General features: G+C 44.1%; 1 protein-coding gene across 4 annotated transcripts in view; it reads right to left on the reverse strand.

Annotated features, from left to right (window-relative positions):
• Positions 1-21,242, reverse strand: part of Zfyve28 (zinc finger FYVE-type containing 28) — a 206,640-nt gene that overhangs the window by 90,391 nt on the left and 95,007 nt on the right. For all 4 annotated transcript variants that reach the window (XM_045130421.1, XM_045130422.1, XM_045130423.1 and 1 more), the window contains exon 2: positions 8,917-9,057. In XM_045130421.1, coding sequence (XP_044986356.1) covers positions 8,917-9,057 — 141 coding nt within the window. The remainder of the gene's footprint in view (positions 1-8,916; positions 9,058-21,242) is intronic.

A 21,242-nucleotide genomic window follows, 5' to 3' on the forward strand; every position in this document is an offset into this window, starting at 1 on the left:
ATCTCTGGCCTTTACATGCATGGAAAGCCATCCAAGTGCACATATGGATACCCACATACATGCAAAGACACAAACACACATGCACTCAACACACACAAAACACACACACGCACACACAATGAATAAGACAAACATATCATTAAAAATGAAAATAGAGAGACTTCTGGTTAAGATGGCAGCGTAGGTACCATTCCAAAGCAGCCCAGGGAGGAAAAAAACAAAACAAAACCAAATCTCAGCAAAATACATAGTTTTACTAAAAAGTGAGGTGTACAGGGAATTGAAATGGCTGTGGAGAAGTAGGAGAGATCCAGAGCATCCACAGCCCACACAGGCCGGTAGAAGCAGCTCCAGCAGGTCCGCGGATTGCGGCAGCTGCAGCAGGGCACCAAAAAGCCGCCAGGCTCAGCATGAGCCACAGGAAAAGCCAGGTGAGGAGAGCTTCCACTCACACTGGAGTCTCCACAAACTCAAGAAACATGAAGGGAGAACGGCAGTGAAAAATGGAGGAACAGATCACAAGGTAGAAGAACACATGGAACAGCGAGAGAACTAGAGCAGCATCAGCAGCCTACCCTCCACCACAGGCAGTGTCCAGCTCCAGCGAACAGAGTAGCAGTCCAGGGACTCAGCCACACCTACTTAAACTGACAGTGGGACCCATGCAGGAGCAGAGGTAACTGGAATTACACCAGGGAAGGGTCTCACCTGGTCACAGGCTGACTTGGAACCCTCAACAGATCAGAAATCTTAACCTCCTTGTTGTCAGGATTAAGGGTGTGGGTGGGGCACCACAAACCTTAAGGGACAGTTAGAGAATCTGGTTATCATAATACCTACTCATGGATAAATACTCTGAGAGTCTTGAGAGTCACACCTAATACCTTAAGCTCCTACCCTGAAGTTATATAACATCAGATTGTCTAATACATCTAATAATATTCAGGTAAGTAGAAAATCCAATCAGTAAACAATCCAGGATGCAAATATATATACATAACACAAGAAACACCAAAAATCAAGACAATATAAATCCACACAAAAAGTAATAATATATCAGAAATGACCTCCAGTAAGAACAAGTTAGAGGAAATGCCTGAGAAAGATTTCAAAAGAATGATTATAAATATGTTCAGAGAAGTCAAAGAGGATATCAAAGGAATCAAAGAAAACATAAGACACCAACTTAATGAAATAAAGAGGTCAATACTAGACATAAATAAGGAAATAGAAATAATGAAAAACCAGTCAGAATTACTAGCAATAAAGAACACAGATAATGAAATAAAAAACTATGTAGAGAAACAAAAAGAAAAAAATAAAAAATAAAAAAAATAAAAAAAAAAAAAACTATGTAGAAAATCTCACCAGTAGAATGGATGAAGGAGAGGACAGAATATCTAAGCTAGAAGACCAGGTGGCAGATCTAATACAGTCCAACAAAGAGAAAGACAAACTAATAGAAAAGTATGAGTGGGAATTTCAAGATATTCGGGACACTATGAAAAGATCAAACATAAGAACTCAGGGCATAGTAGAAGTAGAAGAATTTCACTCCAAAGGCATAGTAGGCGTCTTAAACAAAATCACAGAAGAAAACTTCCCCCAAATTGGGAAAGAGGTGCCAAAGCAGATACAGGAATCCTTTAGAACCCCAGCCAGACAAAACCTGGAAAGAACCTCTCCTCGCCATATTACAATCAAACTACCAAACACACAAACCAAAGAAAAAATATTGAAAGCAGTCAGAGAAAAATCAAGTTACCTACAAAGCAAACCTATCAGGATTACAGCAGATTACTCAACACAAACTTTCAAAGCAAGAAGGGCATGGAGTGATGTATTCCAAGTCCTGAAAGGCAACAACTGTCAATCAAGGTTACTTTATCCTGCAAAGTGATCCATTCAAATAGATGGAGAAATAAGGATATTCCATGACAAAAGCAGGTTAAAGGAGTATTTGAAGACAAAACCAGCTCTACAGAAAATACTTGAAAGAATCCTCCATGCTGAAGAAAAAGAAAAGCACACTTATAAGGAACTGGGAAAAAACAAACAATACTCAAATACTAGTTAACACAAGAGAGAAAAGGTAAAACCAGAAGAACGACAAAAATTTGCAAAAATGAATACACACCTTTCAATATTATCTCTTAATATCAATGGCCTTAATGCCCCAACCAAAGGGCACAGGTTCGCAGACTGGGTTAAAAAGCAGGATCCTTCAATTTGTTGTCTCCAAGAAACCCACCTTTCTACAAAGGATGGACATTATCTTAGGGTGAAAGGTTGGAAAATGGTGTTTCAAGCAAGTGTGCATAGAAAACAAGCAGGGGTTGCTATCCTAATATCTGACAAGGTAGACTTCAGTCCAACATTAGTTAAGAAACATAAGGAAGGTCAGTATATATTGATTAAAGGCACCCTCCAACAGGAGGATATTACAATCCTAAACATATATGCACCTAACCTGGGGGCCCACAAATTCATCAAACAAACACTATTAGAACTAAGGTCACAGATAACACCAAACACAGTGGTGGTGGGTGACTTCAACAACCCACTCTCATCAATTGACAGGTCATCCCGGGAAAAAATAAACAGAGAGGCATCTGGATTAAATGAGGTCATAGAAGGAATGGACCTAACAGATACATACAGGACATTTCATCCAAAGGCTGCAGAATATACATTCTTTTCAGCAGCACATGGAACATTCTCTAAAATAGACCATATATTAGGACACAAAGCAAATCTTAACAAATTCAGGAAAATTGAAATAATTCCTTGCATTCTATCTGACCACAATGGAATCAAACTACAAATCAATAGTAAGAAAGGCTATAGAGCATACAAAAACTCATGGAAATTAAACAACACACTACTAAATGATGAATGGGTCAATGAAGAAATCAAGAAGGAAATCAGAAAATTTATAGAGTCAAATGATAATGAGAACACAACATACCAAAATCTCTGGGACACAATGAAGGCAGTCCTAAGAGGTAAATTTATAGCATTAAGTGCCTATATTAAGAAATTAGAAAAATCACAAGTAAACAACCTAATGCTTCACCGTAAAGCCTTGGAAAAAGAAGAACAAGGCAAACCAAAAATCAGTAGACAGGATGAAATAACAAAGATTAGGGCAGAAATTAATGAAATAGAAACAAATAAACAAACAAAAATCCAAAGAATTAATGAAACAAAGAGTTGGTTCTTTGAAAGGATAAACAAGATTGATAAACCCTTAGCAAATCTGACCAAAAGAAAGAGAGAAGAGACACAAATTAATAAAATCAGAGATGAACAAGGTAACATCACAACAGATTCCAGAGAAATTCAAAAAATCACAGGGACATACTATATAAGCATATACTCTACAAAGTATGAAAATCTGAAAGAAATGGATGATTTTCTTGATTTATATAACCTACCTAAATTAAATCAAGATGAGATTAATCACTTAAATAGACCTATAACAAGCATGGAGATCCGAACAGTTATTAAAAATCTCCCAACTAAAAAAAGCCCAGGCCCAGATAGATTCACTGCTGAATTTTATCAGACCTTCAGGGAAGAACTAATGTCATGGCTTCTTAAGCTTTTCCAAAAAAATGAAAATAGAGCTGGGCGTGGTGGTGCATGCCTTTAATCCCAACACTGGGGAGGCAGAAGGATCACCATGAGTTTGAGGCTCAGCTAGAGTGAGACACTATCTCAAAAAACAAAAACAAAAACAACCCCCCCCCAAAAAAAAAGCGCTGGAGAGATGGCTTAGCAGTTAAGGCACTTGCCTATGAAGCCAAATGACCCATGTTCTACTCTCCAGATCCCAAGTTAGCCAAGTATACAAAGGTGAGGCAAGTGCAAGGCTGCACATGCCTACTACATGGCAAATGTCTGGAGTTCAAATGCAATGGCTGAGGTCTGGGTGCAAATTCTCTATTTCTCCCCTTTCTCTGTCTCTCTTGCTTGTTTTCTCTAAAATTAAATAAGTAACAGGGCTGGAGAGATGGCTTAGTGGTTAAGGCGCTTACCTGCAAAGCCTAAGGGCCCATGTTCAACTATCTAGATCCCATGGAAGCCAGATGCACAAAGGTGAGGCAAGTGCAAGGTTACACATGCCCACTAGGTGGGGCAAGCGTATGGAGTTTGACTACAGTGGCTGAGGCCCAGGTGCCAATTATCTCTTGAAAAGTAAAATAAATTAAAATAAATTAAAAATGAAAACAAAGGGCTGGAGAGATGGCTTAGTGGTTAAGGCCTGCAAAGCCTAAGGACCCAGGTTCAATTTTCTAGGTCCCATATAAGCAAGATGCACAAGGTGGTACATGAGTGTGGAATTCATTTGCAGTGCCTAGAGGCAGGCCCATTCTCTCTCTCTTTCTCTCCCCCTCTCTCTATCTCAAATAAAAATAAAATTTAAAAATATGATAACAAAGCTTGGCGTGGTTGCACACTCCTTTAAGTACTTGGGAGGCAGAGGTAGGAGGACTGCTGTGAGATTGAGGCCATGTTGAGTCAACATAATAAATAACAGGTCAGCCTGGGCTACCGTGAAACCCTAACTAAAAAAAAAATTAAAAAAAAAATAAAACCACTGGGTGTGGCGGTGCAAATCTTTAATCCCAGAACTTGGAAGACAGGTAGGAGGACTGCTATGAGTTCGAGACCACTCTGAGACTACATAGTGAATTCCAGGCTACAGCCTTAACAAAATAATAATAATAAATTTTTTTTAAAAAATTGGGCTGGAGAGATGGTTTAGTAGTTAAGGCATTTGCCTACAAAGCCAAAGGACCTTGGTTGGATTCCCCAGAACCAATATAGTAATCCAGATACACAAGGAGACACATGTGTCTGCAGTTCATTTGCAGTGGCTGGAGGCCCTGGCATGCCCATTCTCTCTCTCCCTCTCTCTCTCCAATTAAAAAAAAAACAAAACTTAAAAATGAAGACAACCAGATGTGGTTAAATAGTACACTTATTAGAAGGCTGATGCAGAAGGATCAAGAGTTTGAGGCCATCCTGGGCTACAAAGAAAGATATCTGCCTCAAATATCACAGAAAGGGGGCTGGAGAGATGGCTTATCGGTTAAGCACTTGCCTGTGAAGCCTAAGAACCCCGGTTCAAGGCTCGGTTCCCCAGGACCCACGTTAGCCAGATGCATAAGAGGGCGCACGCATCTGGAGTTCGTTTGTAGTGGCTGGAGGCCCTGACGCGCCCATTATCTCTCTCTATCTGCCTCTTTCTCTCTGTCTGTTGCTCTCAAATAAATAAATAAAAATAAACAAAAAAATTAAAAATCACAGAAAGGGCTGGAGAGATGGCTTAGCAGTTAAGGTGATTGCCTGCAAAGCCAAAGGATCCAGGTTTGATTACCCAGAACCCAAGTAAGCCAGATGTACACAGTGTTTAATGTGCTTGGACTTCATTTGCAGTGGCTAAAGGCCCTGGTGGCTCCCACTCTCTCTCCCTATCAATCTCTGGCCCCCCTTTCTCTTTTGTAATTAAATAAATATTTTTTTTTAAATCATAGAAAAAGGAAGGCAAGAAGGAAAGGAGGGAGGGAAGGAGGAGGAATTTAAATATAAATCAGTCAGCTGGAGCTCCTTTTTCCATGCATTGAGTGCCTATTATGTGCTGCATGCTGGGGATGGGTCAGTGAATGTTATATACAGACAGGACCTTGACTTCTTCTTAGCACCTGTACACTATTTTTGTTGGGTAAAAAAATAAATGTAATTTACCATAGTAGATTATCTCAAGATGATTATCTCAAGAGACATTATATATGGACATAAAACCCAACATCTATTCTTTTTTATTATTTTTATTTTTTTTGGTTTTTCGAGGTAGGGTCTCACTCTAGCCCAGGCTGACCTGGAATTCACTATGGAGTCTCAGGGTGGCCTTGAACTCACGGCGATCCTCCTACCTCTGCCTCCTGAGTGCTGGGATTAAAGGCAGGCGCCACCATACCCGGCTCCCCAACGTCTATTCTTGATAAGAACCCTCAGCAGGCTCTGAACAGAAAGCCTTTTTTGGTCTAATGAAGGGGTTTGCAGAAATCCTGCCACTAACATCCTGCTTAATAATGGACTGAATGCTGTCTCCCTCAGATAAGAACAGCCTGCTAACCACTTTTGCTCAGTATTGTACTGAGTACACTCAGGACAGCAACAAACAGGGCATAGCACACAACACAAAAGGCAGTCAGCGTGAAAAAAAATGACCACTTACACCAAAATATCTAGTGTACAAAAAAAGAAAGAGTTGTCAAAACTATTCCATGAATTTGGAAAGTGATATTGGGAAATATAAATATTTGAAAGTACCACTACTTGGGAGGCAAAGACAGGAGTATCACTTGAGCCCAGGAGTTCAAGACCAGTGTTGGCAACATAAAGAGACTCTATCTAATATATATATATCTTATATATATCTAATATATATATATATGACTGGGAAAATGGCTCAATTAATAGCATATGTGAGTGCCTGATCCCTACTGTTGCAGTCAGGTTTGCATTGCTGGTAGAAATCACCCGGTCAAGAGCAGCTTTTGGGGGGAAAAGAAAAAAAAAGGTTTATTTTGGCTTACAGGCTCGAGGGGGAGTTCCATGATGGCAGGGAAAACAACAACATGAACAGAGGGTAGACATCACCTCATGGCCAACATAAGAACAGGACACTCCTTGAGCACTCAGGCCCCTTCAAAAGAGTCTACATTCTTCCTGTTGCCCCAAAGCTTCCACAACCAAAGGACAGGACTTCTGAGGACTTTCAGGATAGCGAACTCATCTGTGGCCCAGATGGGTAGCAGGCTGTACATGGACAGATGTTCCCATGCTCAGGCCACTTTCAGACCTCACCACAGTTGTCTTTTCAGGCATGCGCACCTGAATATTTTATTAACAAATGTTAAGACTGAGTGGGATGTTTCCCCGAATTCTGTCCTCAGCCTGTGGAGATCTGAAACTATCTTCAGGTGGCAAAACAATGGCTGAATGAAAAGACAGGGCTGGTACCTGCTACAGGATCTGCCCAAGAACTTCTTGGTGCTGTGGGGAGGAATCTTTCAGAAGTGCTAAGGGACCATGTGAAAGTGGAAAGAACTGTCCTGTTTTACCTGTGGTCCCTCAGGAAAGGACACAGAAGTACACTGTGCTTTTACCTGTCAGCATGGAAGAATTACAGGCTGAATTTGAGACAGCAATAACACCCAAAACACCATGAAAGATGAGATGCTACGTTCATAGGCAAATGTTGCATTAAAGTGGAAGAGAGCTAAGAGAGAAGAGCAGCCTATTAGGAGGAGCCCCCCACATGGCAATTCTAGGCCCAAGCCATGTGAGAGATCTCAGAGCATGGCTAGAGAGCACTGCGGTACACACCTGGATCTTTGAAGGAGGAGAGAATGGAAGGAACATGCAAGAGTCAGCATAGATGATTTTGGCCATGGAGGGAATAGGAAGGGGTAAGGGCTGCACTTAGGATCTCACTGGCTAAGATACAAAAGGACCCAAGGAGAAGTGACAGTAGAAGGAGGTAAGGCAAAAGCACAGGGTCCTGGGAGCCAAGTGAACAAAGGATGGTACCCGAGGGGTGTGGGAAATCTCCCGATACTCTCCCATCCCAGGTCCAAAGACAAAAAAAGAACTAGTCTTTCTCATGGCCCAAGTCTCACTGTGATGTGCCTTGGGCTAAGGGCCACCAGCTCTGAGTCCATCACCTCCCCAACTCACTTAAAGCAGCACTTTGTTACTGACACCATTGATTAACAGAAGGCACCCAGCTTACAGCAACAGGACATAAGCAGACCATAGCCATCCCCCAAAGCACACACAGTCTCCTTCCCAGGCAAAAGCACAAGATGTATGGGGATGAGATAGAGGGGGCTTCAGCCCCTTTGAGCTCCTCCTGTGCAGCTTCTCCATCTCTGAAGGCAATTCCCTGACAACTGGTGTGCTGGCAAGAGCTATCTGTAAAATGAGCTCACAGGAGCAGGGAAGCAGGTCCTGGAGGAGCCCAGGATGTCTGATAGAATATTTAAATAGCTAAAAGCCACAGAGCCCAAAGAAGTAAGGGCGTGAATCATGAGCTACAACCAGGATGCTAACATTGGTATCTTCACTGAAGCAAGCCAAGTAGAAAAAAACATGGAGGATGTATTGTCCCCCAGTTGGATGATGATGGTGGAATGGGATGGTTCTCCATAGGCCTGGAGCCAGCTTCAGATATGACTACCTTGGCCACTTTGTGAGAGCCACATGGAACATGGCCCTGGAGACCACAGTGACAGTGATGCATTCCTGATCAGGCAGGCATGCACCAGCCCCAACTCCCAGCATGGAGAAATCAGCAAGACCTTATAGGCAAAATACAGAGAACGTTCCTGAACTGAATGAAGACCCTGATCATCATTTGACAAAACTTTGTCCCCTGCCTCTGCTTATCCTAATGGAAATGCCTCATGAACATTCCGTGCACTGCAAGAAAATGTTGTCAGCGGAGGTATTTTTAGCTGCAGCTTCCAGGACTATCTCTGAATTATACAGCAAAAGCTCACAGTGCTGTGAGTCAGCAGCAGAGGTGGGTCACGTCGCCCACTAGCTCTCTACATACATCACCCAGGGCAGTCACTGTAGAAGCATCCCTCCCTATATCCCTTGTGCCCCCAGCTTTTACTCTCCCACATGTCCTATGCAGCTAGCACTTGTAACCTAGCTCCCCATTCCACATCATCCTGCCCAAGACCACCTTCTTCCTGGGTCTGGTTACTCCAGGACCTCTAGAGGACAACCCTAAGAACATCTCTCATACTTACCAAGGGCAGGTCACTCCATCTTTGTTTACAAATACTTACCCAGATAAGAACCTCCCTAAGGCAGAGACATATCCTTCCTCACCTGGCAGGAACGGAACTGACTGACAAGCAGTGTACACCGCTGGGGGTCCTTCCGCCCATCCAGGCTGTCCAGCTCTGCAGCCACCTGGTTCAGCTCCTCATCGGCATAATAGAACTGGGCTAGCAGCTGTGGGTCTGACCTCTGCAGGGAAGAGAAACGCCAGAAGCATAAGGGGATGGCTGGTCACCAGAGGGGACATAATAGCACTTAGCCTTCTTCATATAATTCAAACCAAAAGAAGGATCCCCCTAGGTCTGAGTCCCCTGCCCAGAACCTTCTATCCTAAGCAGTAACTGACTCATCTGTCAAATTTTTATATAAGAACCACTAAGGATATGACTGGAGCCAAGGCCAGGCTACTGTTTATTTTTGATGTGTCATTAGGGACATGCCCACCTCTCACAAGACCACTAAGGCTTTGAAACCCAGGCTCAGCTGGGCCCTACACAAAAGGAGCATATAAACTCAGCAATCAGGAGGCTGAGGCAAGAAGATTCGCAAATCTGAACAAAAATGATAAAAAGTTACCAAATGGCTGGGCATGGTAGCACACACACGAAGTCTCAGCACTTAGGAGGCTGAGGAAGGAGGAGCGCTGTGAGTTCGAGGCCAGCCAGGGGCTACATAGTAAGTTGCAGGTTGAGACTCTACCTCAAAACAACAAAATTAATAGTTACCAAAGAAGGCACAGAATAAGACAGTGAATTTTATTCTCCTGATATGTAGAACAATTGACAATGCCTTGCAATCAATACCCCATTCGCTGCCTTCTCAGCCCAGTTTCTGCAACACCATGAAATGCCACTGCTCCTGAAGGGAAATCAAGTCAGAGTTTCCACCTCCTACATTGGAGGCCTGGGTTCTAGTTCATTGGTCCTCTGCTGTAGCCTGACTGGCTTGTTTTCTTCGGCACAAATGGCACAAGGCTACCACCTATGGCCCTTTGTAAATGTGATTCTTTGACTCCAAGACACAAAGGACCCCTTCTAGGATTCAGATAAACTCACTGGAAAAGTTATGCTCCAGCATGTTTTTATTAAAGGTGTCTGTGACCATATAAAGACATAGGAGAGGGCTAAGGTTGTAGCTCATTGGTAAGGTCCTGGGTTTGATGGATGGAAGGAAAAAAAGAAAGGAGGGAGAGAGGAAGGCCTAGAAGGTGAAATGTACCAGTTCAAATTTGCTGCAATATTGAACACTTGTGCACTTATGCACAGCACAGAAGCAACACATGGCCATGCTATGCTACAACTGCAGTGGGTTAAATGTAATTTCTGAGCAGCCTTTATAGTTCCTTCCCCTTTCCTTTCTTCTTCCTTTGTCTCCATCTGGTTTTACCCTCTCCTCTACCCCCTACATGGCCTTGTCCTAGGCTCTTTGACTACAGGGCCTTGGTCAGGACTATCCATCAGCCCTGACTCTCCTAACTATCCAGAGTCATTGAAAGGGGAGAGGAAGGCCTCTGGTGCAGTAGAGCAGACTCACCTTGGGCATGCACAGTGCCTCACTGTGCTGGATCCAAGATAGACATGAAGCATTCCCAGAACTTTCCATAGGAAGCCAAAGGACATTCACCCATATGGCAGATGCCACCTTAGCTGATCTAGATGCAGATGCAACCCCCTACCTGCCTTGGTGGTGAACTCCTGCACAGATCAAAGGCAAAGTCAAAAAGTCCCTGGTGCCACCCTGCTACACTCAGAGCTAGGCTGACTTCTCTAGGAGAGCTTCAGTCATCTAGTGATTATGATGAGACAGGACCAAGACTGCACACAGAAGATCAGAGACATGTTTTTGCCTTTTCTCCCATAGCACAATTCTGGCCCTCCCTAGATTCCATTCCTACCTTCCTTTCTATGTATCCATCACCTTCTGAGACCTGATGTTGTCAACTCATAGATAAAGACCAAAGACTTGAAGTCGCCTTCTCAGATGCTATTCTGGTCGAAGCCTGGCTTGTCTGTCCCACTCTCAACCCCCCGCCAACTTAACCTACTGGTGTAGGTCCTCCTGATGCTCCCAAGGAAGGATGAAGAGCCACAGGTTACCAGCCTTCAAGTTGACAGAGGCAGCTTCCTTCTGTAACTTCCTACCTTTCCTCTTCTCAGGGCAGGTGTGTTCTTGCTGCCCATTCAACATATCTGTGCTAGAAACAAGTTGAGAACAATCACCAGGTCACCAGAGCCACTTCCTTTTGACCTCAAACCCATTGCTCTGGGAGAAGGGTGGGTACGAGTGGTAGGGAAAGTAGAATTCAGCAATGATAGTCACACAGTGGACACCTCACTGGGGCTGAGTCTTTTTGGAGCTAGCCCTTTTGAAGCCCTACCAAATATACCTGAGGACAAACAGGTCTCTCTGTGTCTCCACAGCGCCAACTGCTGCTCAAGAACAGGTGCCATCTGGCCTGGCAACCAGGCCAGAAACTGAATTTAGGGCATTGAATAATGTCACCTCCAGGAAGCAAAATCTCTGCCAGAGAAAGACAGCATTTATGAGGGACTGTGCAACCTAACCTGAAAAGTAGCTCTGATAGTTCTCTTCCGCTGCCTCCATATGGCTTTTGGATAGAGGCTAGAGGGGGTGGGGCAGCTGGCCTGAAAGAAAGACTGGAAAACTTTTTTTTTTTTTTTTTTTTTTTTGGTTTCTCGAGGTAGGGTCTCACTTTGGTCCAGGCTGACCTGAAATTAACTATGTAGTCTCAGTCTCAGTGGCCTCAAACTCATGGCAATCTTCCTGCCTCTGCCTCCTGAATCCTGGGATTAAAGGTGTGTGCCACCACACCAGCAAGACTGGAAACTCTTGACTTCTAAGTGCTGGGAACCAGAGCTCATTCTAGTGCCTTCAGGACAGGACAGGAAGCAAAAGAAGACAAAAGGGATGGAGGACCCTAAGGGGAAATAGAAAGGGTGTGGCTACCCTGTGGAAAGACTTAGGAAGAGGGTGTGCCTGGTATCTGTAGAACCTTCCTGAGGGCCAGATGCAGCAATCATCACATAGAGCTGGTCCTCATCCATCCATGTTCTAATAAACTTGAGACAGTTGGTGTGCCTGGACACCCCTGATAGTAAAAAGCAAGAATGTCTTTGGGTCTACAGTTGCAGTCTTTACTTTGCCAGAAAAGAATCTGGCTTCTCCTAATATTGCCTAAAGGAGTTCCCTAGAAAACCTGAGCCCCTCCCTGGGAGGAAAATCCCCTTTCCTAGAATTGAAGTCTGATCCTGACATTGTGGTTAGTTAAAACATGACTGGCCTCTTCCTGAGCCAGCCCTCAGCCCAGATCAATCAGCCTTCACTCTGGCTCACCTGAGCCTGAAGGTGAACTCTGCACTACAAGAAGGTTAAAATAAACCCTTACTAGGGGCAAGGGCTCTCTTGGCTGCCCATTTATCACTCCTGAATCTCTGGGCTCTGGCAAGTCTTCCCTTGTGTCTGTTGGCCTAGCTGGGCTGAGTTGAAGGGAGAACCCTCCTGACCCCTCTTCTACTCTGTCTTGTCCTCCACATGACAAGAGCTCTCTTCACTTTCTTTTCTTTCCTCTCTAAATCTCTTTGCATGTTCCTTCCAGGATCATCTCATGGGCTCTCAGACCATGTGGAAGTATCCATTTCCCTTCCCTTGGTCTTATACTTCCCTACATAAACATAATAATTTAATAATTTTCCTTCTCAGTTTGGTTTGCCCAATTTTTTGGATGAATACAAACATGAACTCAGAGTTTAAAATTCAAGGACTTTCCTGAACTCCCAAGACACCCCCCCATAACAACATGGGCAGCATTGTTGCCAGGAGGGTGCTGAAGACCCAGTAGCAGAATGATGTAGGCCTGGGCCACAACTTCTCTAACATCTTTCAGGAGAACACTTCATCCCCAGAGGCACCATCAGCCTTGTGCAACCTTCACTGCCTACTCTACAATGATGACTTGCTAAGGCTAGCAAGTGCTAAAGTGCCAGACAGAACAGGGGGTTCACCTCCCCATCAGTCTAGGGGTCTCAGCCACATGCTTATAGGTGAGGGCATTGCTATTTTGTGCCTACCTCCTGGGCAAGTGTCTACAGCCCTACAAAGCTGACCTGTAGGCTTCCTCACCCAGGAGCACTGATCCTGTCAGGCCTGGCTGTGGTCTTGCAGCCATGAAGGTGTCGGCTGCATGGCTCTCCCCAGCACCAGCCTTTCCTGCTGAGCCTGGATCATCTCAGTGGCTTCCCAGCCTGGCCTGTGGCCTATCCCACCCCAAGAGAGGGTGGGCTCACCTCCACCTACTCCATGCCCCATCAAAGACCCCTTGCCTTCCCATCTTACCAGGCACAACCTGCCCTCTGGGAGGCCCTGATTCTGGGAAGAAGGACACTCCTGCTGTGAAGCACCCGAGTTCCCCAGAAAGCACAGGGACAAGGACACTAAAAGACACCCAGGTGCTCCAGGTATTGTGGAGCTCCAGTACGGCCTTCAATCCCACCCTCCCCAGAGCAGCCCCAGTCCCCCGTTTGGCCTCACTCTTCCTGCGCAGTATGCTCCCCAGTGCTGCTCATTCATTCACTCAACAAGCATTTAGAAAGCACCACCTACCACCAGTGCTAATCTCAAAGTGAACTTGGCCTACTCCTGTGGACCAATGACCCCAAACCAAAGAGATACAGCAGGACACATGGCTAAGGTGTTTCTTTCCTACATCCCTTTGGTCTAATCCCTTGAAAGAATAAAATTACCTCTTTCCGGAAGAGAAGGAGGGGAGGGAGGGAATAAGGAAAGAGGGAGGAAGAGTAAACCAGATGAGCAAAGAGTAAACCCAGCATCAGGAGGCAATGGCCCTTAAGGCAGCCTGAACTAAATAGTGAGTTACAGTCCCCAAAATAAAGAAATGAAAAGGAGGAAAGGAAGCAATGAAGGAAGTAAAGCAATAAACACATGATCACCATGATTTCAGATGATGAGAATTCCAAAGAAACACAAAACAGTGCCTTTAGGGACCTTGTTCTAAGTAAGAGGTTTGGGGAAGGCCTCTCCAGGGTGGCACTATGCATGCAAGCAAGCATGTGTGTGCATGTGCACACACACACATTTTCCCTTATCCTGAGCAGATGCACTCTATTTCTATTGGGCTCTATTTTGTCTATCAGAACATTTCAGGCCATGACCCTCTACTGCAATTTCATGACTCACAGTGCTGGGAGCAAAGTGCCCTCCCCAAGGCAGATAATCCCACTCCATTATACAACACACCTCTCCGTTCCACCACTCAGCCCTCATAGGCTGTCCATAGGCACCTATAAACAAAGAGGAAATCAACAAAGGGAATCAGTTAGAGGGTCTGAGTGGAGCTCACCACAGTCAGCTGACCCAGACAAAGGGGCCTCTCCTGGGTGCTTACATGCCCACTGGAGGGAGTGTGTGTTGGGCAGGAGGATGGCCTAGCAGAGGCCCAGGACCTTTGGGTATTGAAGTAATTTCTATGTATTCACATCAAGTCACCAGCATATAGAACTCTTTGCAGCCTCTAACTTATTTTCAAAGAGCCAAGGTTGCAAGGCTCCTCTATACACACTGGTTGTGGATATTTCAAACTGGGGTCCACTGCCTAATGCCATTTACTGAAGGATATTCCCAAATCACTGCAGTACCCACATGTCTCTCACCCCAATCCGAGACAGCAAATGTCCTATATGCCTGTTTGCAGTATAAATAGAAGAAAAAGGAACTCATTAGCAAGACAGAAGATTCTAGAGCTACAAGGAGTGGCTATGGTAAATTGGAATGGCCAGCCTACAAGGGACTTGTCCCCACTAAGCTTATTAGGAATGTGTGATGCTACTGAAGAAAAATGGAATCCTGCTTTTAGAAGACGGGGATGTACCTAAAGGTCCCCTTCTGTTCTCTGCAGCTAAAAGGTCCTTGTGGAGCTGAGATGGCCCTGAGTGCTCAGACTGCACCGCTGGGACTTGCTTGCTATGGGAACCAGCATGGACTAAGGGTGGGAGACATCTGCAGTGCGGCCATATTATAGGCTGATATGTGTCTCCCCAAACTTGTATGTACAATGAGGTCTTATCCCCTCAGAATGTGACTGTATGTGGGGAAAGGATCTGGTAATTAAGGCAAAATAAAGTCATCAGGGTGGCTCTAACTCCATAAACCTGGCGTCCCCAGAAGAGGAAATCAGGACACAGATACTCACAGAGGGATGAACATGTATGGACATGGGGAGGAGATGGCTGCATACTGGTCAAGGAGAGAGGCCTCTGAGAAAGCTAGCCCTGCCACACCTGGACTTGGCTCTATGAGACTGTTTCATTGCATGAGTGCTGGTATTCGTTACTTTAAGTGCCTGCTCTAGTTATTTTACATGCTCTTATTAGTTTCTTTTCTAATTTCTATGACCAAATATCTGACCAAAAAAAAAAAAAAAAAACTTAAGGAAGGAAGGTGTCAGTTCCACGTTGCTGGGATGGACTTTGGAACAGGCACAGTTTATGGGAGGAACGGGATTTCATATTACAGATCCAGGGGAAGTTCATCAATGGTGGAAAAAGTTGGTTTCCCTTCATAGATCCAAGGAGGGGGGGGGGGAGGGAGAGAGAGAGCAAGAGAGAGAGAGAACCCCAAGCAGCCAGTAGCCAGTAGCCAGGCAGAACTCACTCAGCATTTCATCTGCTCCCACTGACAGCTACCCACCCCCCATCCTGCTGTAGCAGGAGTCTGCCTGCTAGGGGCAGAAGCTGCAAACTCAGTTTTAATAACACCTGATTCTACTGGGGGACACAGCTTCAAACTACCACAGAAGGGTTTGTTTTGGTCATGGTTAAGAGAGTACAGTCCATTATGGTGGGGAAAAGAATGTGAGGCAGCTAGTCATACTGCATCCATCATCAGGAAATAAAAATGAATGCTTGTGTTCAGCTTGCTTTCTCCTTTCAGTTCAGTTCAGGAACCCAACCCACTCTGAGAGGACCACCCCTTTCAGGTTGGATCTATTCTACTCAGTTAAACCTCTTTGAAAACACATGCACAGATACACACAGAGATATGTTTCCATGGTGATTCTACATCTAATCAAGTTGTCAATGAAGACTAAAGATCACACCACTGGTCTGGGTTATTTCTTAGGGCATCCCAGAAAACTGATCTCTCCTGTTTTTACAGAGCTCAGACCCTGCAGTACCCCAAGCATCCACTAGGGAGGACCAAGGGCCCAGTGTACCAGCTGGTTCATGTTCGTGGGCTACATCTGCTCAGTAAATCCTGTATAACCCTGGTAGAAGGTAACACCCTAAATCTCAAGAAGCCACTGTGGGGCTGTATCAAAGGGCTTTGACAGACCTTGAGGACCCCATCCTTCCTGACAGTTTCTGCCCAGCACCATCAGATCAGTTTAACCACCTCTGAGCAAATATGAGTATTTCAAATAACTGGGGGGATGGCTCAGAGGTCAAAAGCACTTGCTTGAGCAGCTTGATGGCCTGGGTTCAATTCCCCAGTAGTGATGTAAAGCCAGATTCACAAAGTTGCCCACATGTCTGGGATTTATTTGCAGCATCAAGATGTGCTGGTATGGCTGTCTGCCCCTCTCTCTCTCCCTCTGTCTTTCTCTCTCTCTCTCCCTGCTCTCCCATATACACAAAAAAATAAACAAAAACATTTACAAATAAATAAAATGCCATTTGAATCCATTCACTGTTCTCTCTGATGTAGAAAATGGCTAGGACATCTAAGAGTTAGGTCACATAGCTCCAGCCAGGTATGCCATTCAAGCAGGGGTCCAACACCAAACCCCCACAGGAGTTGGCTGGCCCCACATTCCCCATAACCATGAATAAAAGCATTTTCAAACTCTGTTCCTCACCTCATCTGTGAAGAGCCCCCTACCAGGAACTCAGATGCTACAGACTCACACTGGTACCCACAGCACACATCTCTTGATTTTACCTACCTTGGATTTCAGCAAATTAAGATCATACCTATAAATGTCTAGACCAATAGCAAGAGAGAACTTGTGATCACAACCATGTGCGCACACACACTGGCACACATATACATCCTGAGCAGAAGATATTAAAAGTATTTGAAAAAAATCTTACAAAACCACAAAAGGCTTATGCTATTTTAAAATTTTTGTTACCCACTGTGCCAGACTGTCAGGACCCTTAGGACTGGTATTTCAGATGGAAGAACCCAAAGTTCTTGTATGTCTCTCCACAGTGCCATTGGGCGGAAACAGACTGAGTTTTTGTTATGTCAGTCATGCCCATCCAAAGCTCCAGGTGCTGGGCAGAAACTTCCAAGCAGGGGGCCAAGGAAATGAATTAACAAAACCAACAAAATTCAATTTCTCCTGATTAACAGAATTCAGAAGAAAATTCTGGCACTAAATATAAATGCAGAGTAGGAAGCAACAGTGGTCTTACCTGCCTGTCACTTTACACAACTACGCTGGTCTGATCTGCACTGGCCCCACACAAGACTGCTCACTCCTAGGACTGAGGCATGAAGACGTCAGTGTTGGCCACACAGCAAATGATCACATTCAGACTTATTTAACACTAAACACTAAATTTTATCACAAGTTTTTTAAAGCTTTTTTTTTTTTTTCCAAATAGGTCTCACTGTAGCTCAAACTGACCTGCAATTCACTATGTAGTCTCAGGGTGGCCTCAAACTTGCAGTGATCTTCCTATCTCTACCTCCAAAGTGCTGGAATTAAAGGCGTGCACCACCAATATTGATAATTTTTACACACGTATATATTTGGATCCCATTACTTTCTTTAGTGTCCCCCACCCCCAACTTTCCAACTAGACTTTCTTCCATCTTGATGACTTTTAAAAAAATTATTTATTTATTTATTTGAGAGCAACAGGCAGAGAAAGAGGCAGGTAGAGAGAGAATGGATGTGCCAGGGCCTCCAGCCACTGCAAACGAACTCCAGACGCATGTGCCCCCTTGTGCATCTGGCTAATGTGGGTCCTGGGGAATCAAGCCTCAAACCGGGGGCCTTAAGCTTCACAGGCAAGCGCTTAACCACTAAGCCATCTCTCCAGCACTTGACGACTTTTTTTGTGTGTCCTCCATCATCCATGACAACATACTGATGGACCCAATATTATGCAGGTCTTGTGCAGCTTAACAACAGACACTGTAAGATCACGAATGCAAAGCCCACTTTGTGTTTGGAAGACAGCATTCCAAAGCAATCCTTCTCCATCCTTTTCTCTTACCTTACTTTCTTTTTCTTTCTTTCTTTTTTTTTTTTTTTTTTAGGCAAGGTTTCACCTAGTCCAGGTTAACCTGGAACTCAATCTGTAGCTCCAGGCTGGCTTTGAACTCATAGCATTCCTCCTACCTCAGCCTCTGAGTACTAGGATTAAAGGTTTGCACCACCACGACCCAAGGACTCATACATAATTCATACTTTTTGGCACTCTTCTGTAATAGTACCTTAATGTCCTAAGGTAAACTGTCAACAACAAAGGGATTGCTACAAATAGGAAGATGCATGTACCCTGTGAAAAAGTATGCAATAAACACTATAGCATTGTAAAATAAATTAGAACTTAGTAAGAATGCCTTATAAATCATACCATGTCAATATTGTGTCAAGATAAATTCATAGCAGTGTAAGTTCTTTCTGTGAAAAGAAAAAGAGGGGCTGGAAGGATGGCTTAGCAGTTAAGGTGTTTGCCTGCAAAGCCAAAGGAGCTAGGTTCAATTCACCAGGACCCACGTTAATCAGGTGCACAAGGGGGCGCACGTGTCTGAAGTTCATTTGCTGTGGCTAGAGGCCATGGCACACCCATTCATTCCCCCCACTCTCTCTCTCCCTCCCTCCCTTCCTCCCTCTTTCTCTGTCTAATGAATAAATAAATAAAAATTTAAAAAGAAAAAAAGAGGCACTGAGAACATGGCTTAGCTGGTAAAGTAGTTGCCACACAAGAAGAATTGACTTTGGATTCCCAGTACCCATATAACATCATGCATAGTGGCACATACCTATAATCCCAGCACTGGGGGAGGTGGAAACAAGAGGATTCCTGGGGCTCACTGGCTAGCTAGTCTAGCTGAATTGCTGAGCTCCAGGTTTGATTCTGTTTCAAAAAAATAAAAATAAGGTAGAAGTGGTGCATGCATCTAGAGTTTGCCATGGCAAGAGGCCCTGATGCGCCCAATTTCTCTCTCTCTTTGCTCACAAATAAATAAATAAAAATATTTTAAAGTAAGATGTATAGCAACTGGGGAAGACACCTAACATCAACTTCTGGCCTCCACATGCATGTGCACACACGTGCACCCACACACATACAAACATGTATACACACATGTAAGTATAACACATTCACACACAAATGCACACATACATGAACAAAAGAGAAAAAGATACATGGAAAATATTAGGGGGCTGGGTAGATGGCTCAGTCCATAGCTTGTGGTACAAACGAGTACCTTAATAAGGATCCCCGGCACCCATGTAAAAGCTGGGGAGATAGCCCAGCAAATTAAGGCTGTGGGTCCTGATTTAATTCCCAAGCACCCATGTAAATCCAGATGCAAAACATGGCATAAGCATCTGGTGTTTGTTTGCAATGGCTAGAGACCCTAGCATGCCCTGTTACACACATGTAAATAAATTTTAAAATTCAGTTCCATGCATTTTACTTTGTTTTTATTTTAATTAATCAGTAGCATAGGCCAGTAAGCTAGAAAGGAGATATAAAGGAGATAGAAAGGGGGGGGGGACTTAATAGGATGGTATTATATATGTGTAAGTAGAAGAACAGATTAATGGGGGTGAAAAGGACTAAGTGAGGTCAGAGGAAGAGACTGAGTAAAGGAAAGGTGGAGGGAGGGCTAATCAAAATCTAAGAGGATATAAAAGATCATATGGAAACCTACTTTTTTGGATAATGGAACACTCAGCCATAGATTGTTAATCGAAAATTTTCAGTGCCAGGGAAGACACCTTCCAGTGAGTTGTTGGCCAGGAGATCCCTGATGCCCCCAAAACATTACAGGCCATTGCTGAGGCCCTTGGTTTCCCACCAGGAATAGATGGTAAGACTCTATTGCTGAAGGCTACATATACTTGGGCTGCAAGGTCACTGAAAAATTCTGCTGGAGCTCAACTGAAAACCTCATCCAAGAAGAACAGTTGACAGAAAACTGGAAAAAGCCATGTGGCATGCAGTTCAATGGGCGGGGGGGGGGGGGCGGGAGAGAAATCACCAGCAAAGATACCCAACAGTGGATGCTGCAAGCATTATATTTGGTCAGCCAGGCCAAATGAACCAATGGGTGCAATAGTGGCACATTTGTTATGGGGGAAACTAACCACCCTCTAATTTGACTGGAAGCCCGCTCCATTGGAGGGAATACATCCCTAATATTGAAAATCTGCAATGGGGTAGTTATGAGCCCTGGGGGTGTAACATTTGCTGCTGTCTGGATAAATGCATATACGATGCTAACCAAACTGCCCAGTAAGCACTTCTCTAAATGTTCATACCCATATATTAATGCTACTCTCATTTTTGGTTAGAGAACCTTCTCTTTTCAGGTGGCAATGACCTTGGGATGTCTCAGAAGGCACCATGGTGCTGAGGAGAAGCGACAGAGGAGTGCTCAGCACTAAAATATCTCAATCACACCTTCTATGGCTCAGAGTCCACTGCAGAAGAGATGGTGGAAAGAATGTAAGAGCCAAAGGAAGGGTAGGACTCCTTACAACATGCTCCTCCAGACAAAGTGCCTGACACTACCTACACAAGACCATCATAATAGGAAGAAAAGATCATGACATTAAAAAAAAAAGAGACACTCACTGAGAGAGGGAGAAGATATGATGGAGAATGGAGTTTCAAAGGGGGAAGTGGAGGGAGGGAGGGAATTACCATGTGATATTGTTTACAATTATGGAAGTTGTCAATTAAAAAAAAAGAAAAATTGTTTGAGATCCAGGCGCGGTGGTATACACCTTTAATCCCAGCACTTGGGAGGCAGAGGTAAGAGGACTGCCTTGAGTTCAAGGCCACCCTGAGACTACACAATGAATTCCAGGTCAGCCTGGACTAGAGTGAGACCCTACCTCAAAAAAAAAAAAAAAAAAACCCAAAAATAAATATATTTTTTTTAAAAAAGATCTTTTTATCTGACAGAATTTGCCTTCTATGTATATATGTGCTTTATGCAAAGCGTGATGTAAATATATTAAACAAACTTATATTTCAACAAGTTTAAGAAGTGATGGCTTAGTGCCTAAGGCACTTGTCTACAAAGCCTAAGGACCCAGGTTTGATTCCCCAGTACCCATGTAAACCAGATGCACAAGGTGATAC

Source organism: Jaculus jaculus, chromosome 11 (assembly GCF_020740685.1).
Source record: "Jaculus jaculus isolate mJacJac1 chromosome 11, mJacJac1.mat.Y.cur, whole genome shotgun sequence".
NCBI classification, from domain to species: Eukaryota; Metazoa; Chordata; class Mammalia; order Rodentia; family Dipodidae; genus Jaculus; species Jaculus jaculus.